Source organism: Rhinatrema bivittatum, chromosome 8, assembly GCF_901001135.1.
Source record: "Rhinatrema bivittatum chromosome 8, aRhiBiv1.1, whole genome shotgun sequence".
NCBI lineage: Eukaryota > Metazoa > Chordata > Amphibia > Gymnophiona > Rhinatrematidae > Rhinatrema > Rhinatrema bivittatum.
The window spans coordinates 185,876,725-185,897,857 of record NC_042622.1 but is presented as its reverse complement, the minus strand read 5'-3'; the positions used below and the strand labels follow the sequence as shown (position 1 = coordinate 185,897,857).

The window sequence follows — 21,133 nt, the reverse complement described above, 5'->3', positions numbered from 1 at the left end:
TCAGTACCCTAGGATGCATACCATCCGGTCCAGGTTTGTCAATCTGGCCTACTACATCTTCCAGGTTCACAGTGATTTGGTTCAGTTCATCTAACTCATCAGCCTTGAAAACCATCTCCAACACTTGTTCAATCCAACGCAGTAACGAGCAATTTCGTTTGGCACATTTGTAAGCTGCTGTTTCCTCATAAGTGTAAAGCATTTTGAAATGGTTGCAGCTAGACTCCCTGGTACTTGATCATTTCAGTATTGCTATTTATTTTTTTCATTTGTGATTTATAGTCTACCTTTTGTGACTAGCCAGCTCTGTTTCTCTCCTGTAGCTCAGCATTGACAACCAGAGACAAGAAATACTTGAACTATGAAAGTCTTCAGTGTTTTGGCACTCTTGCTATATTTACCTAGACACGTCTGTTGCTGTTGATCAGCAGAAAATCATAAAGGAATGGCAAGAGAAAAAGAGGGGGGTGGGGAGAAGGAACAATGCTGTTACAGATCTTGCCCCATTAGAATTGGACCGACTGGGGCAATAGAATGACTTTAGAGAGACAATGAAAAACAGGATTTAAAGTCATGAGTCACCAGAGCTCTTGAGGGTCATAGCTCACTGTCCTAATCATTAGGCTACACCTCCCATTTCCTTATATCTGTGGCTTTCTGGAAATGCTCTTTCCTTCAAAAGTTCTCACAATTCATCACTTTCTTTTCCAGGAAACCCAAATATTCCCTCCCCTTAGTTTCTTTTCAATAAATAAGGTACAATTAACACAAATAGAATTGTCATCTACCAAATATATATGGAATATTATGAAACACACCGGTCTTGCCTAACAAATCTGCTTCATTTTTTTGAGGGGGTTAATATACATGTGGATAAAGGTGAACCGGTAGACGGTAGTGTATTTGGATTTTCAGAAGGCGTTTGACAAAGTCCCTCATGAGAGGCTTCTAAGAAAAATAAAGTCATGGGATAGGAGATGATGTCCTTTCGTGGATTACAAACTGGTTAAAAGACAGGAAACAGAGAGTAGGATTAAATGGTCAATTTTTCTCAGTGGAAAAGGGTAAACAGTGGAGTGCCTCAGGGATCTGTACTTGGACCATATATATGATCTGGAAAGGAATACGACGAGTGAGATTATCAAATTTGTGGATAATACAAAATTATTCAGAGTAGTTAAATCACAAGCGGATTGTGGTACATTGCAGGTGGACCTTGCAAGACTGGAAGATTGGGTATCCTAATGGCAGATTAAATTTAATGTGGACAAGTGCAAGGTGTTGCATATAGGGAAAAATAACCCTTGCTGTAGTTACACGATGTTAGGTTGCATATTAGGAACTACCACCCAAGTGAAAAATCTAGGCATCATAGTGGATAATACTTTGAAATCGTTAGCTCAGTATGCTGCAGCAGTCAAAAAAGCAAACAATGTTAGGAATTATTAGGAAGGGAATGGAACAATTCTGGTTGCTGCATCTCAAAAAAGATATAGTTGTGATGGAGAAGTCCATTAACTGCTATTAATTAAGTTTACTTAGGGTATAGCCACTGCTATTAATTGCATCAGTAGCATGGGATCTTCTTGGTATTTGGGTACTTGCCAGGTTCTTGTGACCTGTTTTGGCCTCTGTTGGAAACAGGATGCTGGGCTTGATGGATCCTTGGTCTGACCCAGCATGGCAATTTCTTATGTTCTTAAATTCATTAGGTGCATGCTTGAAACTTTTATTACAGTTTATTTTGTTTTCCAAGAATCCTGGGAGTATGTTCTTTCATTTTGTTTGGTTTTGATACAGATGCTGCAAATTCCAATGATTTGTCGAAAAAGCAGGTAGAGGATAATTCAGTCATGCCAAATCCAGAGCAAGTGTTTGCTGAATGTTCACAGGAAAGGATTCTGGGATTACTGGCAGCCATGCTGCCAACATTTAAATCGGTAAGAATAACAAAAATCCCTTGCATGAAGAGAAACTCTGTTTCCTAGTTTTATATAGGCTTCTGTGGAATATGTGAATGCATCTCAGCATAGCAATATAACAATAACCATTTTCATTATGTTTTTATCACTGCATTTATCATGGACACAGATACCTGTGTGTATGTTTACTATGTGTATATAGCAGATCAGGGATATAATTTAATCATAATCTATGTGAAATTCCCTGTATGTAATCAGATTAGTCCAGACTCCTTGGTTTGGCCTCCTTGCCAGCAGATGGAGACAGAGAAAGCTTTATTGACACTGTACATAACCCAGTGTCCCACCTGCAGTCCCTCAGTATTTCTCTTTCTCCAGCAGATGGTAGATGGTGCAAAACCTGAGAGGAGAAAAAAATTTACAGAAAGATGCCTTTATCCTCCCAGGGGGTTGTGAGTTCCTGGTGGAACTATCCCCCCTGGTTTGAGGCGGATGAACAGAGGGGGTTGTTCACCCTTCTGCAGACTCATCCGGGAGTGCCTTGAGGTGGACATCTAGAGAAATTGAAACGAACTTTTTGAAGGCCAGTTGCCCTAAAAGAATTACCGAATGTGATGCTTTGTATGCTTCCTGCAAGCTGATGGTGCCAGTTGTACCTTGGTGCTCAGGCTCAATGACCTCAAAATGCCATCTCTGGTGTTTGGCACATGAAAAGGAAGAGTATGCTACCGAGACGGACATTTTATTATTGTGTTAGTAGCTCTACTGGGCAGATTGGATGGACCATTTTAACTTTATCTGCCATCATTTACGATGTTAGCATGTGTTAATGACATAGAGGAGAAAATCTTCTGGATAAGGCTCAGGCTTTGTAAAATTGCGAAAGAGTCATTTTACAGAAATGTTATAAGAAAATAATGAATGGTGATACATTTTAACACGTTGCTGGTAATGTTTTCTTCCCTTTGTTTTTGCAGGGTTCCACAGTCTCTCTAATTAACCTGGAGCAGATCCTGCCACTGATGTTTCAGGTCGTAATTTCCAACGCCGGTCACTTAAACGAAACCTACCACTTAACGCTGGGCCTCGTGGGACAGTTGATTCTCCGGCTTTCCCCTGCAGAGGTGGATGCTGCTGTGACCAAGGTTCTCTCGGCCAAGCACAAACTACTGGTGACAGGAGATGGAAGTGCTGTGCCAGAAGGATGGAAGACCACACAGCTTCTCTTCAGTCTGGGAGTTGTGTGTCTGGACAGGTGCTATGGGATTTTATACTTACCAAAATACCTCCTGGATGAAAGAAGTAGCAATTTAGTGCTGCGGTTCTCTCAGATAGAGGTTCCATCATCTTCCAGTGGGAGATCCAAACACTCAACAGTTATGAATTCAGTTGGCAGTTGTTAACAAAAGCAGTCACTAACACTTCCCTTTTGATGCTATTTGTATTTAATTTGTAAGAAGACATGAATGTTGTGGATTTTGAAAGCTATTTTTGAATTGCAGTTAGTAAAGGAGGTATAGTGCTGATCCTTGGCATAATCTCATGTCAACTGCACACTGTACATGCAAGCCCAGGGATAGGCAAAGTGTTGAGCTCAAAGGTCACATTGGAGACCGGGCCTTGATTTAGACCAGTGAGGGTTTGGAAAGGTCTCGGGAATGTACATGGCTAAGGGTGGGGGCGGGGTTAGTCCATGGAAATGACACACCGAGATCACGTCCTGCTTGCCAATGTCACTTCAAGCCAGAAGTATCATGCACTTGCTGCTACAGGCCAAGACCTATCTCACCACCATGGGCCAGATGTGGTCCACAGGCCATAGTTTGCCCAACCCTGAGTAAACTGACTACTACACAAATGAGATTTACAAAGAAATTCTGATATGGCCACATTTAAAAAAAAAAAAAAAAAAATCAAACAAAAATCCCCCACACTTTATTCCATAATATAAGAAATAAGGATAAAAAGAGGAAGCTATAGAGACAAGAAATGAGAAAGTTAAGAACATAAAAAGTTGCCATACTGAGTCAGACCGAGGGTCCATCAAGCCCAGCCATTCCAGGTTACAATTACCTAGCAACTATCCAAACATTAAATAGATCTTATGCTACTAATGCCAGTAATAGGAGTGGCTATTCCCTAAGTCAACTTGATTAATAGCAGTTTTTTAACTTCTCCTCCAGGAACTTATTCAAACCTTTTTTAAACTCATCAACACTAACTGCCCTAACCACATCCTCCAGCAATGAATTCCAGAGCTTAATTGTGCATTAAGTGAAAGAATTTTCTCAGATTTGTTCTAAATGAGCTACTTGCCAACTTCATGGAGTGTCTCCTAGTCCTTCTATTATCTGCAATTTCATATTTAGAAGCCAGAGGAGAGAATGATATGTATCATCTGTAAGACAGCATCATCTTATTTAAAGATAGCCTGAAAATCATTTAGTGATGACCATTTTCAGTGCATTCTTTAAAATGACTGGGTTATATCACAAGTAAGCTAGAAGTGCATTTACTTTTTAGTATAAAGTTGGTTGTTTTTTTTAAATGCTTGTCTTTTTCAGCCGGGTAGGTCTGGACTGGGCGTGCTCCATGGCTGAAATTCTTCGAGAGCTGAACACCTGCCCTCGGTGGCACAGTGTAATTGCTTCATTCACGGACCACTGCATTAAACAGCTCCCTTTCCAGCTGAAACGCACCAATATCTTCACCTTGCTGGTGCTAGTAGGTTTTCCAGAGGTATGGACACTGTTAGGGTTCAACTCGTTGAGGCTTTCTCAATTTTCTTTTTGTTTTACAGATGGTGGGTGGGGGGGACGACATTATATTAATGAAACGCATAGAAAACAGTAGAAAATAGTCTGTTGTATAAGTTGTATAAGCCAACAATAGGTTTTTAACCTCCTAAACTGGGAAAATGCGAAACCCGCATATAGGTTGAGGTTCAAAATTTGATGGCCTACAGTAGTGCCTGCAAGGAACTGTTAGAAATAGGCAAGGGATGTATCTTTGCCTCTTAACATCAACCTAATGTTCCCTGTACGTACCCGGATCAGTCCAGGACAGCTGGGTTTTGCCTCCCCACCAGCAGATGGAGACAGAACAAGACTTTGCAGACTCTGTCCTATACCCCTGAGGTGCCACCTAGTGTCTGCCAGTATTCTTCTGTCTCCAGCAGATGGTGGAGTTGCAAAGCCTAGTGTCTCTTAGAGGTGCTAAGTTAGGGGTAGTTTTTTTTCTGCTTTTCATAGCTTAGTGCTGTTGTTGGTTTGTTAGGGGAACTTAATCAGGGTTCCTTTAAATTAAAAAAAAAAAAAAAGTTAAGGAAGAAGACAAGCACGAAGGCAGCGTCTAGCCTCCCGGGGGTTATCAGGTGCTGGTGGGACCATCCCTCCTGGTACTCGAGGCTGTAGAGCAGAGGGTTGAGGACCCTACAACTGCCATGGCAAAGGGTGATGCCGGGGGTCTCGGCTCTCTCACCCTCAGCCAGCCTGACTTCGTCCAGGTAAAAAGAAAATTTAAAAAATTTAAATAAGTTTTAGGAAACTTGCCTTGGGGTGTAAGGCCGGGTGTTTGCTCCGTTTTCGCTGTTTTTCGACGCATTTTCACCGCTTTTTTGGCCCGTTGTTTGACCAGGAAATTGCTCCGATCGCCGAGGTTCTTTTTTCATGCAGCCAAAAAATCGAGCCCGGGGATATGCCGCGTGGTGCGGCCTGCTCTGCCTGTGGCAGTGCGCGCGCGCGGATTTCCCGCGCTGGAGTTTGTACAGTCTGTCTCTCTGGTGGGGAGGGCCCATCGCAGGATTTACATGCCAGGGCTCCTAAGGAAAGCTCCAGGCTGCATCGGGAGCCCCGGAGGCCCGATCGGGGGGGGGAGAGGACTCTCCTCCTTTCCGGATGAGTGCTGGATCGGAGGCTTTATTGAAAACTTTCCAGGAAAAGGAAAGAGCAACGCTGGAGCATAAAATTCTAGGCTTATATGCAAGTATATACAGTATATATTCAGTTGTACCTAGAGCCCATGCACAGGCCTGTGGATATCATCACCTACTTGGCTGTTCCCATAGTTATGAATCTAAGTAAATGAGGAATTCTGCAATGCTGATTGCACCTATCAAGAGCAGTATTCTTTTTGTTCTGAGCACATTCCTCCTGCTGCTTTTGGGCTTCCAGCTCAATAAGAACAGATCTTTTGAGATTTCAGTACCCTGAGCCTTCATTTCCCTGTACGTACCTGGATCAGTCCAGACAGTGGGTTGAACCTCCTGTCCAGCAGATGGAGACAGAGAAAAACTGAAAAGGTATCTTATATCAGGACAGAGCTCACCCTGCGTCCCTTCAGTATTTCTCTGTCTCCAGCAGATGAAGGCGGTTGAACCTGCGGTTCCCTCTGTTTAGCTGTTTCTTCTCTCTCTGTGGGAATTTCTCTCTGTGGGAATCTTTCCCTTCCTACCTTCGGGTTTTCTCAGGATCAAGCAAGTATTAGTTACATAACTTTTTTTTTTTCTTCAATTTGTCTAAAGGAAACTTAGTTTTGTTACCAAGTGAGACAGATTCCTGTCTCATAGCTCTTACAGGGTCCTAGGGGGGTATTTCCCCTTGAGTGCTCAGTGCTTAGCCTAGGATCCCTTATTCCCGTGCCGTTTTGCCTGGCTTGGGGTGATACTAGTGGTCCCCCCCTTTCTTGTCTGACCCCTGAGATGATCCATGCCTCGGGTCCTTTAGCAGAGATGCCTATATTCCTCTGCTGTTTAAAAAACAAAAAAAGGGACAAGAAGCTACAAGGCACAACTTACCCACGTTTGACTTAGACGGAAGTTACAGGGGGAAGGAGCGTTGCAGTGATAATCTCCTGTTCCCGCTCGCTCACTGCCAGGCACAGCTGATATTCTGCTGCTTCTCCTCGGCGACTTTATTCCCCCTTCCGGTCTCATGCCTCATTCAGCTGTATGTTTAGCCTGCGGGGAGCCTGCTTCGCAGCTCTCCCGCAATGGGCTGTGCTCCTTCTGTTTGCCCGGCAGGAAGGGTCCCTCCACGGCAAAATCGACGGTCTGTGGTCGGGCCATCAAACGTGCTACCAGGCCGGCCTCCTCACAAAAACTGCGGGAACAGTGGACATTTTGTCCTCTGATCTCGTTTCAGATTTGGGACTTGAGGGGGCAGGGAGCCTGTTTTTCATCAGTCACCGCCGGATTTAAGCCCCGTGAACTCTCCAGGACTGGTTTCTGACCCCCCCCCCCCCTTGGTCCCCCCTCCCCCCTTGCCCAGGAAAGCTCATCACCATTTTTCCACGGTCTTTGTTCTTTTGTACACAAGTCCTACCTGGCCAGTCTGGAAGAGCAAACTGATCCCTCTCTGGCCCCTTCCCCGGCAAAGATCCCTCTGGTTTCCCCCGGTAGGGTCCTAAAGCCCCAGATTCACAGGGGTCCATTAGGGTCAGGACCGTGCCGGGCGTACCGGACCCCCCCAACCCTCCTCAGCCCTCTCCTCTGCCAGATCTGGATCAGGATGCTGATTTGTTGCTTCTGAATCCATCAGTTGAGGGAGACAACCCAGGAGGTTTGCGGCGGTTCTACCGGGAAGAGCTTGACCCGCTCATTCCTTTTGTTCTGGACGAACTGGGTATAGAGGTCCCTCCTGAAGAATCCACCAGTGTCTCTACTTCTCATAACGTGGATACGGTCCTGGCGGGACTTAGGGCTCCTCCACATACTTTCCCATTCCATCCCATGCTTATGCAGCTACTTCTCCGGGAGTGGGAGTCCCCCCGAATCCGGGCTGCAGGTGGGTAGGTCGATGGACAAGCTCTATCCCCTGCCAGACCAATGTCTAGAGATGCTCAAGGTCCCTAAAGTTGACGCCTCGGTGTCCGCAGTCACCAAACGGGAGCAACCGCATTAAAGGATCTTCAGGATCATAAGTTGGAACTGCATCTTAAAAGGATCTTTGAAGTCCTGGCTTTAGCAGTCCGGGCGACAGTCTGTAGCAGTCTCATGCAGCTGGCAAGCCTCAGGTGGGTTCAACAATTAGCACCCGGGACCTCCCGTCTGCAGAGGCGGAGCAGGTGGGAAGGCTGGAAGCAGCGGTGGCATATGGGGCTGATGCTCTTTATGATCTCCTCAGGGTGCAGGCCAGAGCTATGGTCTCTGAGGTGTCCGCCAGACACCTCTGGCTGTGGAATTGGGCGGCACACTCCTCTTCTAAATCGCAGTTGGGCACTCTCTCTTTTAAGGGCAAGTTGCTTCTTGGTGAGGACCTGGAACAGCTTATCAAGTCTTTAGGCAACAATAAGATTCATTTATTTATTTATTTAGAAACTTTTATATACCGGTATTAGTGGGGACATCATACCGGTTCACATATTAACAAAAGGTTTAGAAGTACATTTCAACAAGGTAGGCAAACTGGGCAGGGGGTTAACCTAGGGCAGTAGGGAAAAAAGATTAAACAACAAGAAATCAACAAGAGGTCATAACAAGAAGATAACAATGTACAATGTGATTAAATTCCTTAATATAAGGAAAAGGGCGGTCACCTGGGGGGTATGAGCAATAGAGGGAAGGGAGGATCTATTCTGTGTAGGCTTGGTTGAACAGGAATGTTTTTAGTTTCTACCGGAGGACTGCCCTAAACAGTTCAAGTTCTTTTTTCCTTCGCGTTCTCGTTTAAGGGGTCAGCACAGGTACAAAAAGCCACGGGGGGGCTTTCCAAAGAACTACTTCCACACAATCTCAATCTTGATCTCATTCCTTTCGTGGACGACGTCCCTTCCGAGATGGTAACCACTAAGGATTCGCCACAAAGTCCTCCCAATGAGATGCGACCAGCCCATTCCTCCGTTCTCAACTTAGGTGAACGTCTGTCCCTATTTCTCGAGGAATGGGTCAAAATTACTTCGGATCAGTGGGTCCTCGAAGTAATCGAAAGAGGCTACGCGTTAGAATTTGCTCTGGATCTCCCGGACCGCTACTTAATTTCTCCCTGCGGGAGCCGAAAGCATCCAGCAGTGGGCCAGACTCTAGACAGGCTTCAAGAGCTTGGTGCCATAGTCCCGGTCCCCCTGGAGGAACAGGGATCCGGCCAGTATTCTATCTACTTCGTCATCCCCAAAAAGGATGGCTCCTTTCGACTAATCCTGGATCTCAAGAGAGTCAACAAGGTTATTCGTTCAGGCGAATTCCTTGCCTCTCTCGGCTTGACGGAGGCCTACCTTCACATCCCGATCCACCAAGAACACCAGAAGTATCTTCGTTTCAACATCCTGGGATGGCACTATCAGTTTCGGGCACTCCCATTTGGTCTCGCCATCGCTTCTTGCACATTCACCAAGGTTATGGTGGTAGTGGCGGCCTTCTTCCGATGGGAGGGAGCCCTAGTCCATCCCTACCTGGATGACTGGCTCATTCAGGCAAAATTGGAGAAGCTCTGTGCGATAGCAGTCAGCAGGGTCTTGTCGGTCCTCACCTCCCTCGGGTGGATGGTCAATTTCTCCAAGAGCAACCTCAAGCCCTCTCAGGTCCTGGAATTTCTAGGAGCACGCTTCGACACCTGTGTGGCCAAAGTTTTGCTGCCCGATACCTGAGCACTCAAGCTCATGGATCAAGTGCAACATCTCTTATCTCTCTCGGTACCCTCGGCCTGGGACTACCTCCAGGTCCTGGGCTCTATGGCTTCAACTATAGATTTGGTTCCTTGGGCTTTTGCGCATTTGCGTCCTTTATAGAAAGCTTTGCTGTCCCCCTGGAAGCCGGACTCTGAGGAGTTTTGGACAGCTCTACCGCTCTCCGACTCTACCATTGCCAGCATGCAGTGGTGGCTCTCACTCGCTCACCTGTTGAAGGGGATGCCTCTGAAGACACCTCAGTGGATTATTGTTTCGATGGATGCCAACCTCTCCCGCTGGGGAGCGGTTTGTCAGAATCAGTCTACCCAGGGACAATGGTCCACAGTCCAATCCCATTCTCTCTGCAAGAAATATGCAGAGCAGCTACTTGGAAATCTCTGCACCAGGAGTCGTTTGGTGGCCTTTGCTCGGCATTATCGTCTCGATGTCCAGGCGCCAGTGCTTGGCTCCTTCGGCAGACAGGTGCTTCAAGCGGGAATATCTCAGTCCCACACTACTTAGGGAAGCTTTGGTACATCCCACTGTCTGGACTGATCCGGGTACATTCAGGGAAAGGAAAATTGGTTCTTACCTGCTAATTTTCATCTGTGCCATACTCCCTTCTCGACTGGAGGTACACGCGAGGCAGGCCGGGCAGCCGATGTGCCTAACTTGCACGCACTCAATATTGCCGCACGCATAGCTGCATGCACAAACCGTAACGTGCGCACAAATTTCTTATACGGCGCGCGCAACTGGGCGCACACTCGTGGTAAACAATGGCACCGCCACCCAAAAAGGCCAAGGGACACCCCCTTTGCACAGCCTGCCCCATAAGAGCCGCGCAGCCTGAATTGAAGTCCTGCCTATACCAGCACTGCAAAGAAGCCCAGGGGGACCCAAAACCTGGACCCCCACTGGTGGAAGAGGAATCCAGAACTACGGACAATTGCTCCCAGGACTCAGGTACCTCCGGCATGACCGCCTCTCGGGGGCGCCTCTGGGACCCCTACTCCACATCTCCCTGGAATCAACATGGACCCAGGGACATTCTCTTAGGTGAAATTTTTCAAAGGGCTGCAAACCTTCATGCAGGCGCAACCAGCCCCAGCTGTGCACTAGGCTCAACCCCCACTGGGACCTCTAGACCTTCCCGGTCCGGAGCGGATGCCTTGAGACATGCCTCGTCTAACCAAGAACTTCCCTAATAGAGATCCAGACACCTCAGATGATGAGAGTGACTCCCTGGAAGAAGGAGAAATCCCTCCAGGGATGGAACAATACCAAACCATACTTCGCTTTTTCCCCAAGGACGAATTACCTGCCCTTGTTTCTCAGACACTAAAGACGCTGGGTATTCTGGACACGGACCCTATGGCTGAACCAAAGAAGAGCCCCATCTTGGTGTCCCTTCGTAAGGCCTCATGCTACTTTCCAATGATGGAAGCCACCCAGGAACTGATTGACCTGGAATGGAATGCCCCGGAGGCCAGCTTCAAAGGGGGGTGGGCAGTGGAAACCTTATACCCTCTGGAATCTGCGGCCAAGGAACGTCTGCATTTCCCGAAAGTTGACGCTATGGTCTGTGCAGTCTCAAAACGAACAACGATCCCCATTGAGGAAGGAGCGGCACTGAAGGACACTCAGGACAGACGATTGGAATCCATCCTGAAGCAGGCCTTTGACGCAATAGCAATGATGCTGCAGATTGCTTCCTGCTGCGCACTGGTGGCCCGTTCCTGTTTGCTCCTCTCGAGAGAGACTGACACCTCCGGAACTCATACTGGAAAATCGATGGAACCGGCAGCATCCTTCCTCACTGACGCAAGCTCAGATCTAGTGCGCACCTCAGCCAGGGGCGTTGCCTCGGTTGTGGCAGCCAGAAGACAACTATGGCTACGAAATTGGTCTGCGGATGTGACATCTACAGCAAATCTCACAAGAATGCCTTTTAAAGAATCTCTCTTATTTGGAAGCGAATTAGAGAAGTTAGCCAACAAATGGGGCGAATCTCTAGTGCCTAGACTACTTGAAGATAGGAATAAAAGGTCTCTGCGCCCCTCTCCCAGAAGAGCTAAGGGCAGAGGATTGCAGCGCTTTAGACCCTACAGGAATGCGCAGTTCCAGACACCTCGCCCCTCCGGAAGGTCCCAGTCCTTTCAGAGCAGACGACCAAGAGGGGAGCAGGACCAGGGCAGGCTCCCAGCCGTGCCCCGCAATGAGAAGAGGCTGACCCATCCACAGGAGAAAAACATAGGGGGGTCAACTAACCCTCTTCTACCAAAGATGGGTCGAGTTAATGTCGGACAAATGGGTCCTAACCATCATTCGAGAAGGATATTCTCTAGAATTCCACAGCATCCCTCGAGACAAATTCATGAGATTGCCCTGCCACTCCCACTCCAAGAGACTGGCAGTAGAAACCACACTAACAAGACTACTCAGTCTGAGGGCAATAACTCCGGTGCCCATGCTTCAGCAAAATACTGGGCGCACTATTCCATCTATTTTATCATTCCCAAGAAGGAAAGGTCATTCCGGCCCATCCTGGATCTCATGAACGTCAGCCGTTATCTGTGGGTACTACACTTCTGCATTGAAACGCTGTGCTCCGTTATAATGGTAGTACAACCGGGAGAGTGCCTAACCTCCCTGGACCTTTCCGAAGCGTATCTTCACATCCCAGTCCATCAGGATCACCAGCGCTTCCTGCGCTTTGCGATACTGGGTCATCATTACCAGTTCCGGATGTTTCCCTTCGGCTTGGCAACCGCCCCCAGGACCTTCACCAAAATGATGGTAGTCGTGGTGGCAGCACTAAGAAAGGAAGGGATACTGGTACATCCTTACCTGGATGACTGGCTGATCAGGGCGAAATCTCCAGAGGAGAGCCGACAGATGACCAGCAGAGTCAGGAGCCTCCTGCAGGAGCTCGGTTGGGTCGTGAACGCGAGCAAGAGGCAGTCTACAGCCCTCACAGGCATTGGAGTATCTGGGGGTCTGGTTCAACACCAAACAGAACAGAGTCTTTCTCCCCCTCCGAGGAGAAGAAAGCTGATGACACAATTATGACGATTGATGAGCAATGCACATCCCAAAGTATGGGACTACCTTCATGTCCTCTGCCTCATGGCATCAACCATGGAGGTCGTCCCATGGGCAATGGCCCATATGCGACCACTCTAGCAATCCCTACTGTCATGATGGAACCCACTGTCCCAGGATTACTCAATTCATCTCCAACTACCAGCAGAGATTCGGACTCAACTCCAATGGTGGCTACAGGAAGACCACCTAAGCAGAGGAGTAAGCCTATCCCCACCAAACTAGATATTGCTCACCACGGCTGCGAGCCTAGGAGAGTGGGGAGCCCACTGTCAGGAACTGACCGCCCAGGGACAATGGAACAAGAAAGAGGCGGAATGGAACATAAACCGCCTGGAAGTACGAGCAGTCAGACTAGCGTGCCTGCGTTTCAGCCATAGACTCCATGGCAAATCAGGATAATGTTGGATAATGCGACAACAGTTGCTTACATCAACCGCCAAGGAGGAACCAAGAGCCAGCTGGTGTCATTGGAAATAGACCCCCTCATGGCATGGGTGGAGATAAATCTACAAGGGATCTCGGCCTCCCACATCTCAGGAAAAGACAACATCTCAGAAGACTACCTCAGCAGAGAGACTCTAGACCCGGGGAAATGGACACTGTCGCCCACAGCTTTCTAACTGATAGTAAATCCTGGGGTCTCCAGCCATGGATCTACTGGCAATCCATCTCAATGGCCAAGTTCCCAGGTTCTTCAGTCGCAGACAAGAAGCACAATCCCAGGGAATCGATGCTCTCGTCCAAACTTGACCAGAGGAAGACCACCTCTACGCCTTCCCTCCATGGCCACTACTGGGAAGAGTCATCCGCAAAATACAGCATCACAGGGGGCTAGTTCTACTAGTCGCCCCAGACTGGCCAAGACGACTATGGTAAATAAACATGCGAAGACTACTTGCGGGAAACCCTCTGTGCCCACCTCCACACAGGGACCTTCTCCAGCAGGGCCCGATCCTCCACGAAGATCCGTCTCAATTCTCTCTTACGGTATGGCCCTTGAGAGGACTAGCCTGAAGAAGCGCGGGTACTCAAAGGCCGTGATTGACACCCTGCTCAGAGTGCGCAAGTTCTCCACATCTCTGTCCTACATATGAATTTAGAGAGTATTCGAAGGCTGGTGTGAGGACCGTGGGATTCCCCCTCGGACAGCCAAAATTCCCATGATCCTAGAATTCCTGCAGGATGGGATGAAGAAGGAGTTGTCTCTCAACTCCCTCAAAGTCCAAGTTGCCGCATTGGCCTGCTTCAGAGCCGAAGAGGATGGTATCAGACTATCAACTCATCCAGATGTATCCCGCTTCCTGAAAGGGGTTAAACAACTCCGACCACCCCTAAAATGGCCGGTTCCTCTATGGAATCTCAATCTAGTAGAAGACTTCGTAGCATCCTTCAGACCTACATGCGGTCTGTCACTACTACGCCTCTTAACTTTAAAGACTGCATCCTTGGTGGCAATATGTTCAGCTCGTCGCATCTCCGAACTTCAGGCACTATCCTGTCGGGAACTGTTCCTTAGGTTCACATCTGGAACCATACAACTGCGCACTGTCCCCTCCTCCTTACCAAAAGTGATTTCCCAGTTTCACATGAACCAAACCATCTCGCTACCATCTCCAGATGAGCATAAGGACTCAGAAGACTCACGCCTTCTTCGCCATCTGAACGTCAGCAGACTTCTGGTCCGATACCTGGAAAGATCTGAACCTGTGCACAAAACGGATCATCTGTTCGTTCTCCACAGTGGAAAGAAACAAGGGGAAGCGGCATTGCGGGCGACCATAGCCTGCTGGATCAAAGAGTAATCAAGGCAGCCTTCATAGAGGCAGGAAAGCCCTAACCTCTACAGGTTAAGGCTCACTCTACGAGGGCCCAGGCAGTCTCCTGGGCGGAAACCAAGCTGCTGTCGCCAGCTGAGATCTATCGGGTGGCGACGTGGTCCTCCATACACACCTTTTCCAGGTTCTACTACCTGGATGTTCAGGCCAGGAAGGACACAGCTTTCGTAAGGGCAGTACTAAGTGGGCCACGGGCAGCCTCCCACCCTGTTTGGGAGTAGCTTTTGTACATCCCATTGGTCCTGAGTCCATCTGGCTACACACTAGGAAATGGAGAAATTATTAACCTGATAATTTCATTTTCCTTAGTGTAGACAGATGGATTCAGCATCCCACCCATGGCTGCCCCAGAAAAGGGAGAACCTCAAATGGTAAGCCTCGAGACTAAAAATATATGGGTAAGCCACAGCCTACCCTTAGTTCGAGACACCCACAGTTATCCAGTGTTGGCGTTGATCGGTTGAGTGCACTGGCAGTCTCCAGTTCGGAAATCAGTTGAACTAGTCAAGTTTTAGTCAAGTTTAAGCGAGTTATTTAAGCAAAGATTTAACCACATTGGCTTTTCAAAGACGATACTGAGGAAGTGAGGTCAGTCAGGGGTATATGTACCCAGGATGATGTCAGCTTGAAATCTGACTCCGTCTCCCATCTGCTAGCAGAAGAGCACAATACCCATTGGTCCTGAGTCCATCTGTCTACACTAAGGAAAACGAAATTATCAGGTTAGTAATTTCTCCATTCCTACAAAGTAGTATTCATCAATAATGGTATGGCTTGTTGAATCTGATTTTCGTTGTGATGCAAGTCTTTTTGTGTGGACTAGAGGTTTACAGGATACCCAGGATCAAATAGATTTTGCCTCCAGCTGGGTAGGGGGACTGGAGGACAGGATTAAAAAGCTCTGGTAGACAAACCAACAAACTTGAAGTGGAAAACTGATGCACAGTTTTCAACAAACTAATGTGCGACTGCAGCAGCCAAGTAAACATGCCTCAAATTCTGCTGTTGGAATAGTCTGCTGTATGTTGCCAAGTTTTCTGTTGAATATCAAATTTAAGTGAGACATAATCAGACATTTTGGTAGTGAATAGAAGAGCTTATAAAATCAAATCAAAATAACTGTATCAGTAAAAGATAAAGTGAGCAAAATGGTCGAATTGCTCTGATTGCAGTTTTCACAGGAATTTTTCCTAAGTCTCTCCTTCCACCTTGTACTGTAGGTGCTGTGTATGGGGACTCGTTCGGTGTATATGGACAGTGCTAACGAGCCTCATAGTGTCATCATCCTGAAGCATTTCACAGAGAAGAACAGGGCAGTCATCATTGATGTCAAAACACGGAAAAGGAAAACAGGTTTTTTGACACAGTTCATTTTATTTATTTATTTATTTTGAAATACTTATATACTGCGCCTTCCAAGGTGCGGGACGGTTTACAATAAAACATCCATATAGTGAATAGAACATAAAACATATGAAATTAAAATAAGTTGTAACAAAATAAAATAAAAATCAGAATAAAAATCATCATGAAATAAAATGCATAATAAACAAAGTATATTGAAGAGAGGGAAGGAAGTAGGGAAAGTAGGCAGGGCAGCAGGAGCTAGGGTCAAAAGACGAGAAGAGATGGTAGGGGAGGGAGAGAGGAAAGTACAAAGATATTAATCCGGAAAGGCACATTTGAAAAGATGGGTTTTTAGTGCCTTTTTGAATTCCTTAGTTTCGGATATGAGATGAATGTGTGTGGGGTGATTGTTCCAGCTGATGGGGCCTATAATAGACAAGGATCTTTCCCGAGTGATAACTAGCCTAGTGGATCTAGGGGAAGGTATTTGTAGCAGCACTTGTTCTGAGATCTTAAAATGCAGGCAGGAATGTATAAATGTAGGGTTGAGGAGCGCTGACAATTTTTGTTGTGGATTAGGTTGGGAATGATGGTGAGTAATTTATACTGTATGCGCCAGTTAATGAGTAACCAGTGAAATTATGTAAACCAGGGGTAATGTGTAGAGAATGTTGCAGTAGTCCAAGCCTGTGAGAACGAGGGACTACAGGACAGTACAAAATGCGTTATTTTCAAGAAGAGGTTTGATGTATTTTAATAGACGGATCTTATAGAATGAGGTTTTGACAACTGATTGAATATGAGAATGCATGTTAAGGTTAGGATCAAAGTGTATGCCAAGGTTCCGCACTTTGTTGGTGATGTTGATGTTAATATTGTCAAGAGTATTATGTGTCCGGATATGGGGGAATGAGGGGTTACCAAGAATCATGATTTCTGCTTTGGATAAATTTAGACTGAGTTTGTGATGAAATAGCCAGGTTTTAATGTAGGTTAGGCCCATGGTAAGAAATTGTTCAGTAGAGTTCCAGTCAAGACATGTAGAAAAGAAAAACTGTCATCCACATGGATACAGTAGTAGATACCCAGGGTTGATAGAAATTGGCAGAGGGGAGAGAGTGCCGATCCTTGAGGAACATCACTATTTAGCAGAAACCATGAAGAAGTGGTATTGTTGATTATGACAGTTTGTGTTCTATTGAGAAGGTATGATTTAAACCATTGTTGAACAGTGCTGGTTAATCCAATGTTTGATAAGTGGGTGAGTAATATGTCATGGTTAATTGTCGAATGCGGCAGATAGATCTAAGAAAACCTATATGTAAGAGGTGCTGAAGTCAAAACCGCGATGTAAAATATCTGTGCAGGAAAGAAGAGTTTCAGTACTATGGTGTTTAAATCCAAACTGGAATTGATCCATGTATTCAGAAAGTTGTTTTAATACAGCTGATTTCTATAATTTTGGCAATGAACAGTAATGGGTCCTGGGTGGCCAAAGACTGGAGCATTGTTTTGAAACTTTCTCCTGTATGAATCAGAAACACCAGGTCTGATTTAATAGGGTTATCATCCTCTTTTTTTTTTTTTTTTTTTGTGTCAATGGAAGATCTAAAAATCCTTACTGATTAGGAATCCAAGATTTTTTTCCCAATTGGCACAAAATAGGATGAAATGCATCCTGGGTGGGCTTTGTGTTCTGTCGCTCTATTGGCCTGTATTGTATAGAAATATCTAGTTCCTGTTCAAACCCCAGATCAGTCCAGACAAGTGGGTTGATGCATCCCTACCAGCAGATGAAGGTAGAGAACAAACTTTGAGGCACTGCTACATAACCAAGAGTGCCACTTGCAGTCCCTCAGTATTTCTCTGTCTCCAGCAGATGGTAGAGGTGCAAACCTGCAGTCTGATAGTTAAGAAAGCAAAAACAAAATTAAATTCAAAGAATACAAATTAAAGAATTTTAGGGAAAAGAAGACTGGAGCTCCCAGAGGTACCTTCGTGGGCTATCCCTTTGGTTGAGCAGGGCGAGTGGGGGATTGTATATCCCTGTCCAGCTCTGACTCTTGATTGCAGGGGGAGGGAAAGCCAGGGGTCCTGGTTCCCTCACTCGTCCTGAGGGCCTCCCACCCAAGCTGGACTGTTGCAGCATCCTGGAACCCTAGAAGCAGGAGAGTGTACCTTTGTGTCTTTTCCTCTGAGGGGCTGGGGAGGCTGGATGCCTTTAAGGGCTGTCTGTGAGTGTTTTTTCTCCTTCCTGCTGTGTCTGTTTGGTATCAAGGTGAGGAGAGACTTGCGCGGCTCGAGCTGTCCCAGCACCCAGAGCTGGGACAGCGCCACAAGCCACGCCGTATACACCATGCCATCTCCCGCCGAGCATGGAAAATCCTGTCTGGCCTGCGGGGGAGACACTTCGCCTCAACGCGGTCCATCTCTGCCCTGGCTGTGTCTCTGGAAGCAAGGGAGCCTCGACATAGACTTCAGGAGCAGATGCTGCATTCGGGCTGCAGGCTCTGCAGGAGAGGGGGGCCCAAAGAGATGGCGGCCATTTTGGCTCCTCGTGGCAGGAGTTCTGCCTTGGATGAGGAAGGCAGGGACTCCCCCTCTCTCTCTTTCCCTTGTGCTTCAGGGATCAGATGGGGGTGGAGATGTGCTAGCGAGTGCCAGAAAGGACTCTGTACCCGCGGAGCAGGGGACCTGCTGCAGATTTTCCGCAGATTTTGTTTTACTAATGCATGAGGCCTATCTCGCCAGTTAGGAGCTAGCGGTTAAGCAGTCAGCCTCTCAGCCGGTCCAGGGCGAACTTAAGAAGCCTCGGGCTGAGGCTCCTCAGAGGAAGGGGGCATTTTGCACCTGTTGGGCCTGGAGCGATCTTTCGGTGATGATGTTTCCTCTGAGGACTCCGATAACACTAATCTGCTGGGCGATGATCTGCAAGTGGACCAGAGCGCTGGTCAGGGCACGGATCTGGGAGCTTGGCCGCTGGGGGACCTGGATGTAAGCAAGTTCCCTCTGGCAAATGGGGATGACCCTAGGGTGGTTAGGTTATTCCGAAATGACGAATTGCGGCCTCTCATCCCTCAGATTCTGGAAGAACTGGGGATTAAGGTGGCGCAAGAGGGCTCTGACACAGAAGGGGTAAACCCGGTTTTGGAGGGACTGCATGGGCCACCAAAGACACTCCCCTTGCCAAAGTGGGCGAAGAAGCTGATTGACCGGGAGTAGGATTCCCAGGAAGCTGGATAAAAGGAGGCCAGGTTGTACCCCCTGCCGGAGAGCACCTTGGAGCTGTGGAAACTGCTGAAGTTGGATGCGGTAGTGAAGAAGAAAACGATAGTTCCCGTGGCAGGGTCGGCGGCCTTGAAGGATGTCCAGGATCGGAAGCTTGAGATCCTGTTGAAAAGGTTGTTTGAGGTCTCGGCTCTGAGCCTCAGGGCTGCAGTCTACGCTAGTCTTATGCAGAGAGCTTATTTGTGCTGGGTGCAGAAGTCGGAGGAAAAAGCTGGAGGAACCTCTGCAACTGCTGACCAGGTTGCTTGGTTGGAAGCGGGAGTGGTTTGTGTGGCAGATGCCCTCTATGATATGCTCCGCACTTCAGCTAGGAATATGGCGTCCGTGCGAAGACTCCTGTAGGTACACAATTGGTCGGTGGATGTTTGGTCAAAGGCGCAACTTGCTAATCTCCCTTTCAAGGGACAGTTATTGTTTGGAGAAGACCTAGAGAAGCTGATGAAGCATCTGGCAAACTCTAAGGGGAATAGGTTGCTCGAGGATAAGAAGGGCACTAAAAACACCTTTCCGCCTCACTCTTGCTTCCATGAGATGAGGTGATTTCGTTCCAGCAGAAGGTCTTCTAGTTCACAGAAGCAAGATTCAGGACAACAGCAATCCTTTGGGGGGCCCGTAGACCGGCAAGAGAGGGTTCCCGACAGGGGTCCAGAGATGCCAAGCTCACCCAATGAAGGCAGACTGGTCCACTCCTCCCTCGTTGTTGGAAGGTTATCTCGTATTTACAAGGACCGGACCAGTATCACTTCAGATCTGTGGGTGCTGGAAGTAATAAGAGATGCCTACACGTTAGAATTTTCTTGCCGCCCCCTCCCCCCCCCCCCCCCCCACCTCAAGGATGCTTTCATAGTGACGGGGAGCAAGGTCAGGGAAGGTGTTCTGTGTACGTCATGGTTCCCAAAAAGGAGGGCTTGTTTCGGCCCATTCTGGATCTGCAAAGGGTCAGATCGGCATTGCGGGTCCTACATTTTCAGATGGAGACGTTGGGGACAATGATTGTGGTAGTGCGCAAAGGGGAGTTCCTGGCCTTTCTCGATTTGACGGAGGCATATCTCCACATTCCCATCAGAGCGGACCATCAGAGGTTTTTGCGCTTCACTGTCCTAGGGAGAGCATTTTCAGTTTCGAGCTCTTCCCTTCAGACTGGCTACGGCACCGAGGATGTTCACGAAGGTGATGGTAGTAGTGTCAGCGGCGGCCCTCAGAAGAGAGGGGATTCTGGTCCATCGGTATCTCGACGATTGGCTCATTCGAGCGAAGTCGAAGGTGAAATGTTTCGCCTCCATTCGGTGAGTGACAGAGTGCCTGGAGTCCCTGGGCTGGGTGATAAACCGGACGAAGAGTCGGTTGATCCCGTCCCAGTCCTTGGATTATCTGGGGGTGCAATTTGTTTCTTACCCCGGAAAGGATTCTCAAGTTGCAGTCCAAGTGGTTCCGCTGCGGGACCTGCCGATCCCCAAGAGCTGGGATTATTTGCAAGTCTTAGGGTCCATAGCTTCTACTCTGGATCTGCTGCCATGGGCTTTTGTGAACGTGTCCATTACAGAAAGCTCTCCTGTCCTGTTGGAATCCAATGTCAGAGGAGATTCAAATGCCATTGCTGTTCCAGGAGAAAGCCATTTCCATTCTCTGGTGGTGGCTATCGAGGTCCAGTTTGGAGAAGGGAGTGGAACTGGAGGTTCCAGACTGAGTGGTAATGACCACGGATGTCAGTATCAGCGGTTGGGGAGCGGTGTGTCAAGGTTCGGCGGCCCAAGGGCAGTGCTCCCCAGTGGAAGCATCCTAGTCAATCAACCGCTGTTTTTTCTCCCTCAGATTCAGGGTCGGGCAGTTCATGTGTTCTCGGGCAATGCAACGATGGTGGCTTATATCAATCAATAGGGCGGAACGAAGAGTTGTCTGGTGGCTCAGGAAGTTCACAAACTCTTTGCCTGGGTGGAGCTTCTAGCAGCTCTCGCAGCATCTCAAGTAGCAGGTGTGCACAATGTGAAGCAGATTATCTCAGCAGGCAATAACTGGACCCAGGAGAAAGGG

The 21,133-nt window shown here is 47.7% G+C and overlaps 1 protein-coding gene across 1 annotated transcript in view; it reads left to right on the top strand.

The window, feature by feature from the left end:
- ZZEF1 (zinc finger ZZ-type and EF-hand domain containing 1) overlaps positions 1 to 21,133 on the top strand; it is a 335,589-nt gene that overhangs the window by 224,730 nt on the left and 89,726 nt on the right. Inside the window, 4 exon segments of the mRNA XM_029612069.1 lie at positions 1,801 to 1,940; positions 2,900 to 3,177; positions 4,487 to 4,661; positions 15,688 to 15,820. Of these exon segments, the coding sequence (XP_029467929.1) occupies positions 1,801 to 1,940; positions 2,900 to 3,177; positions 4,487 to 4,661; positions 15,688 to 15,820 (726 nt within the window).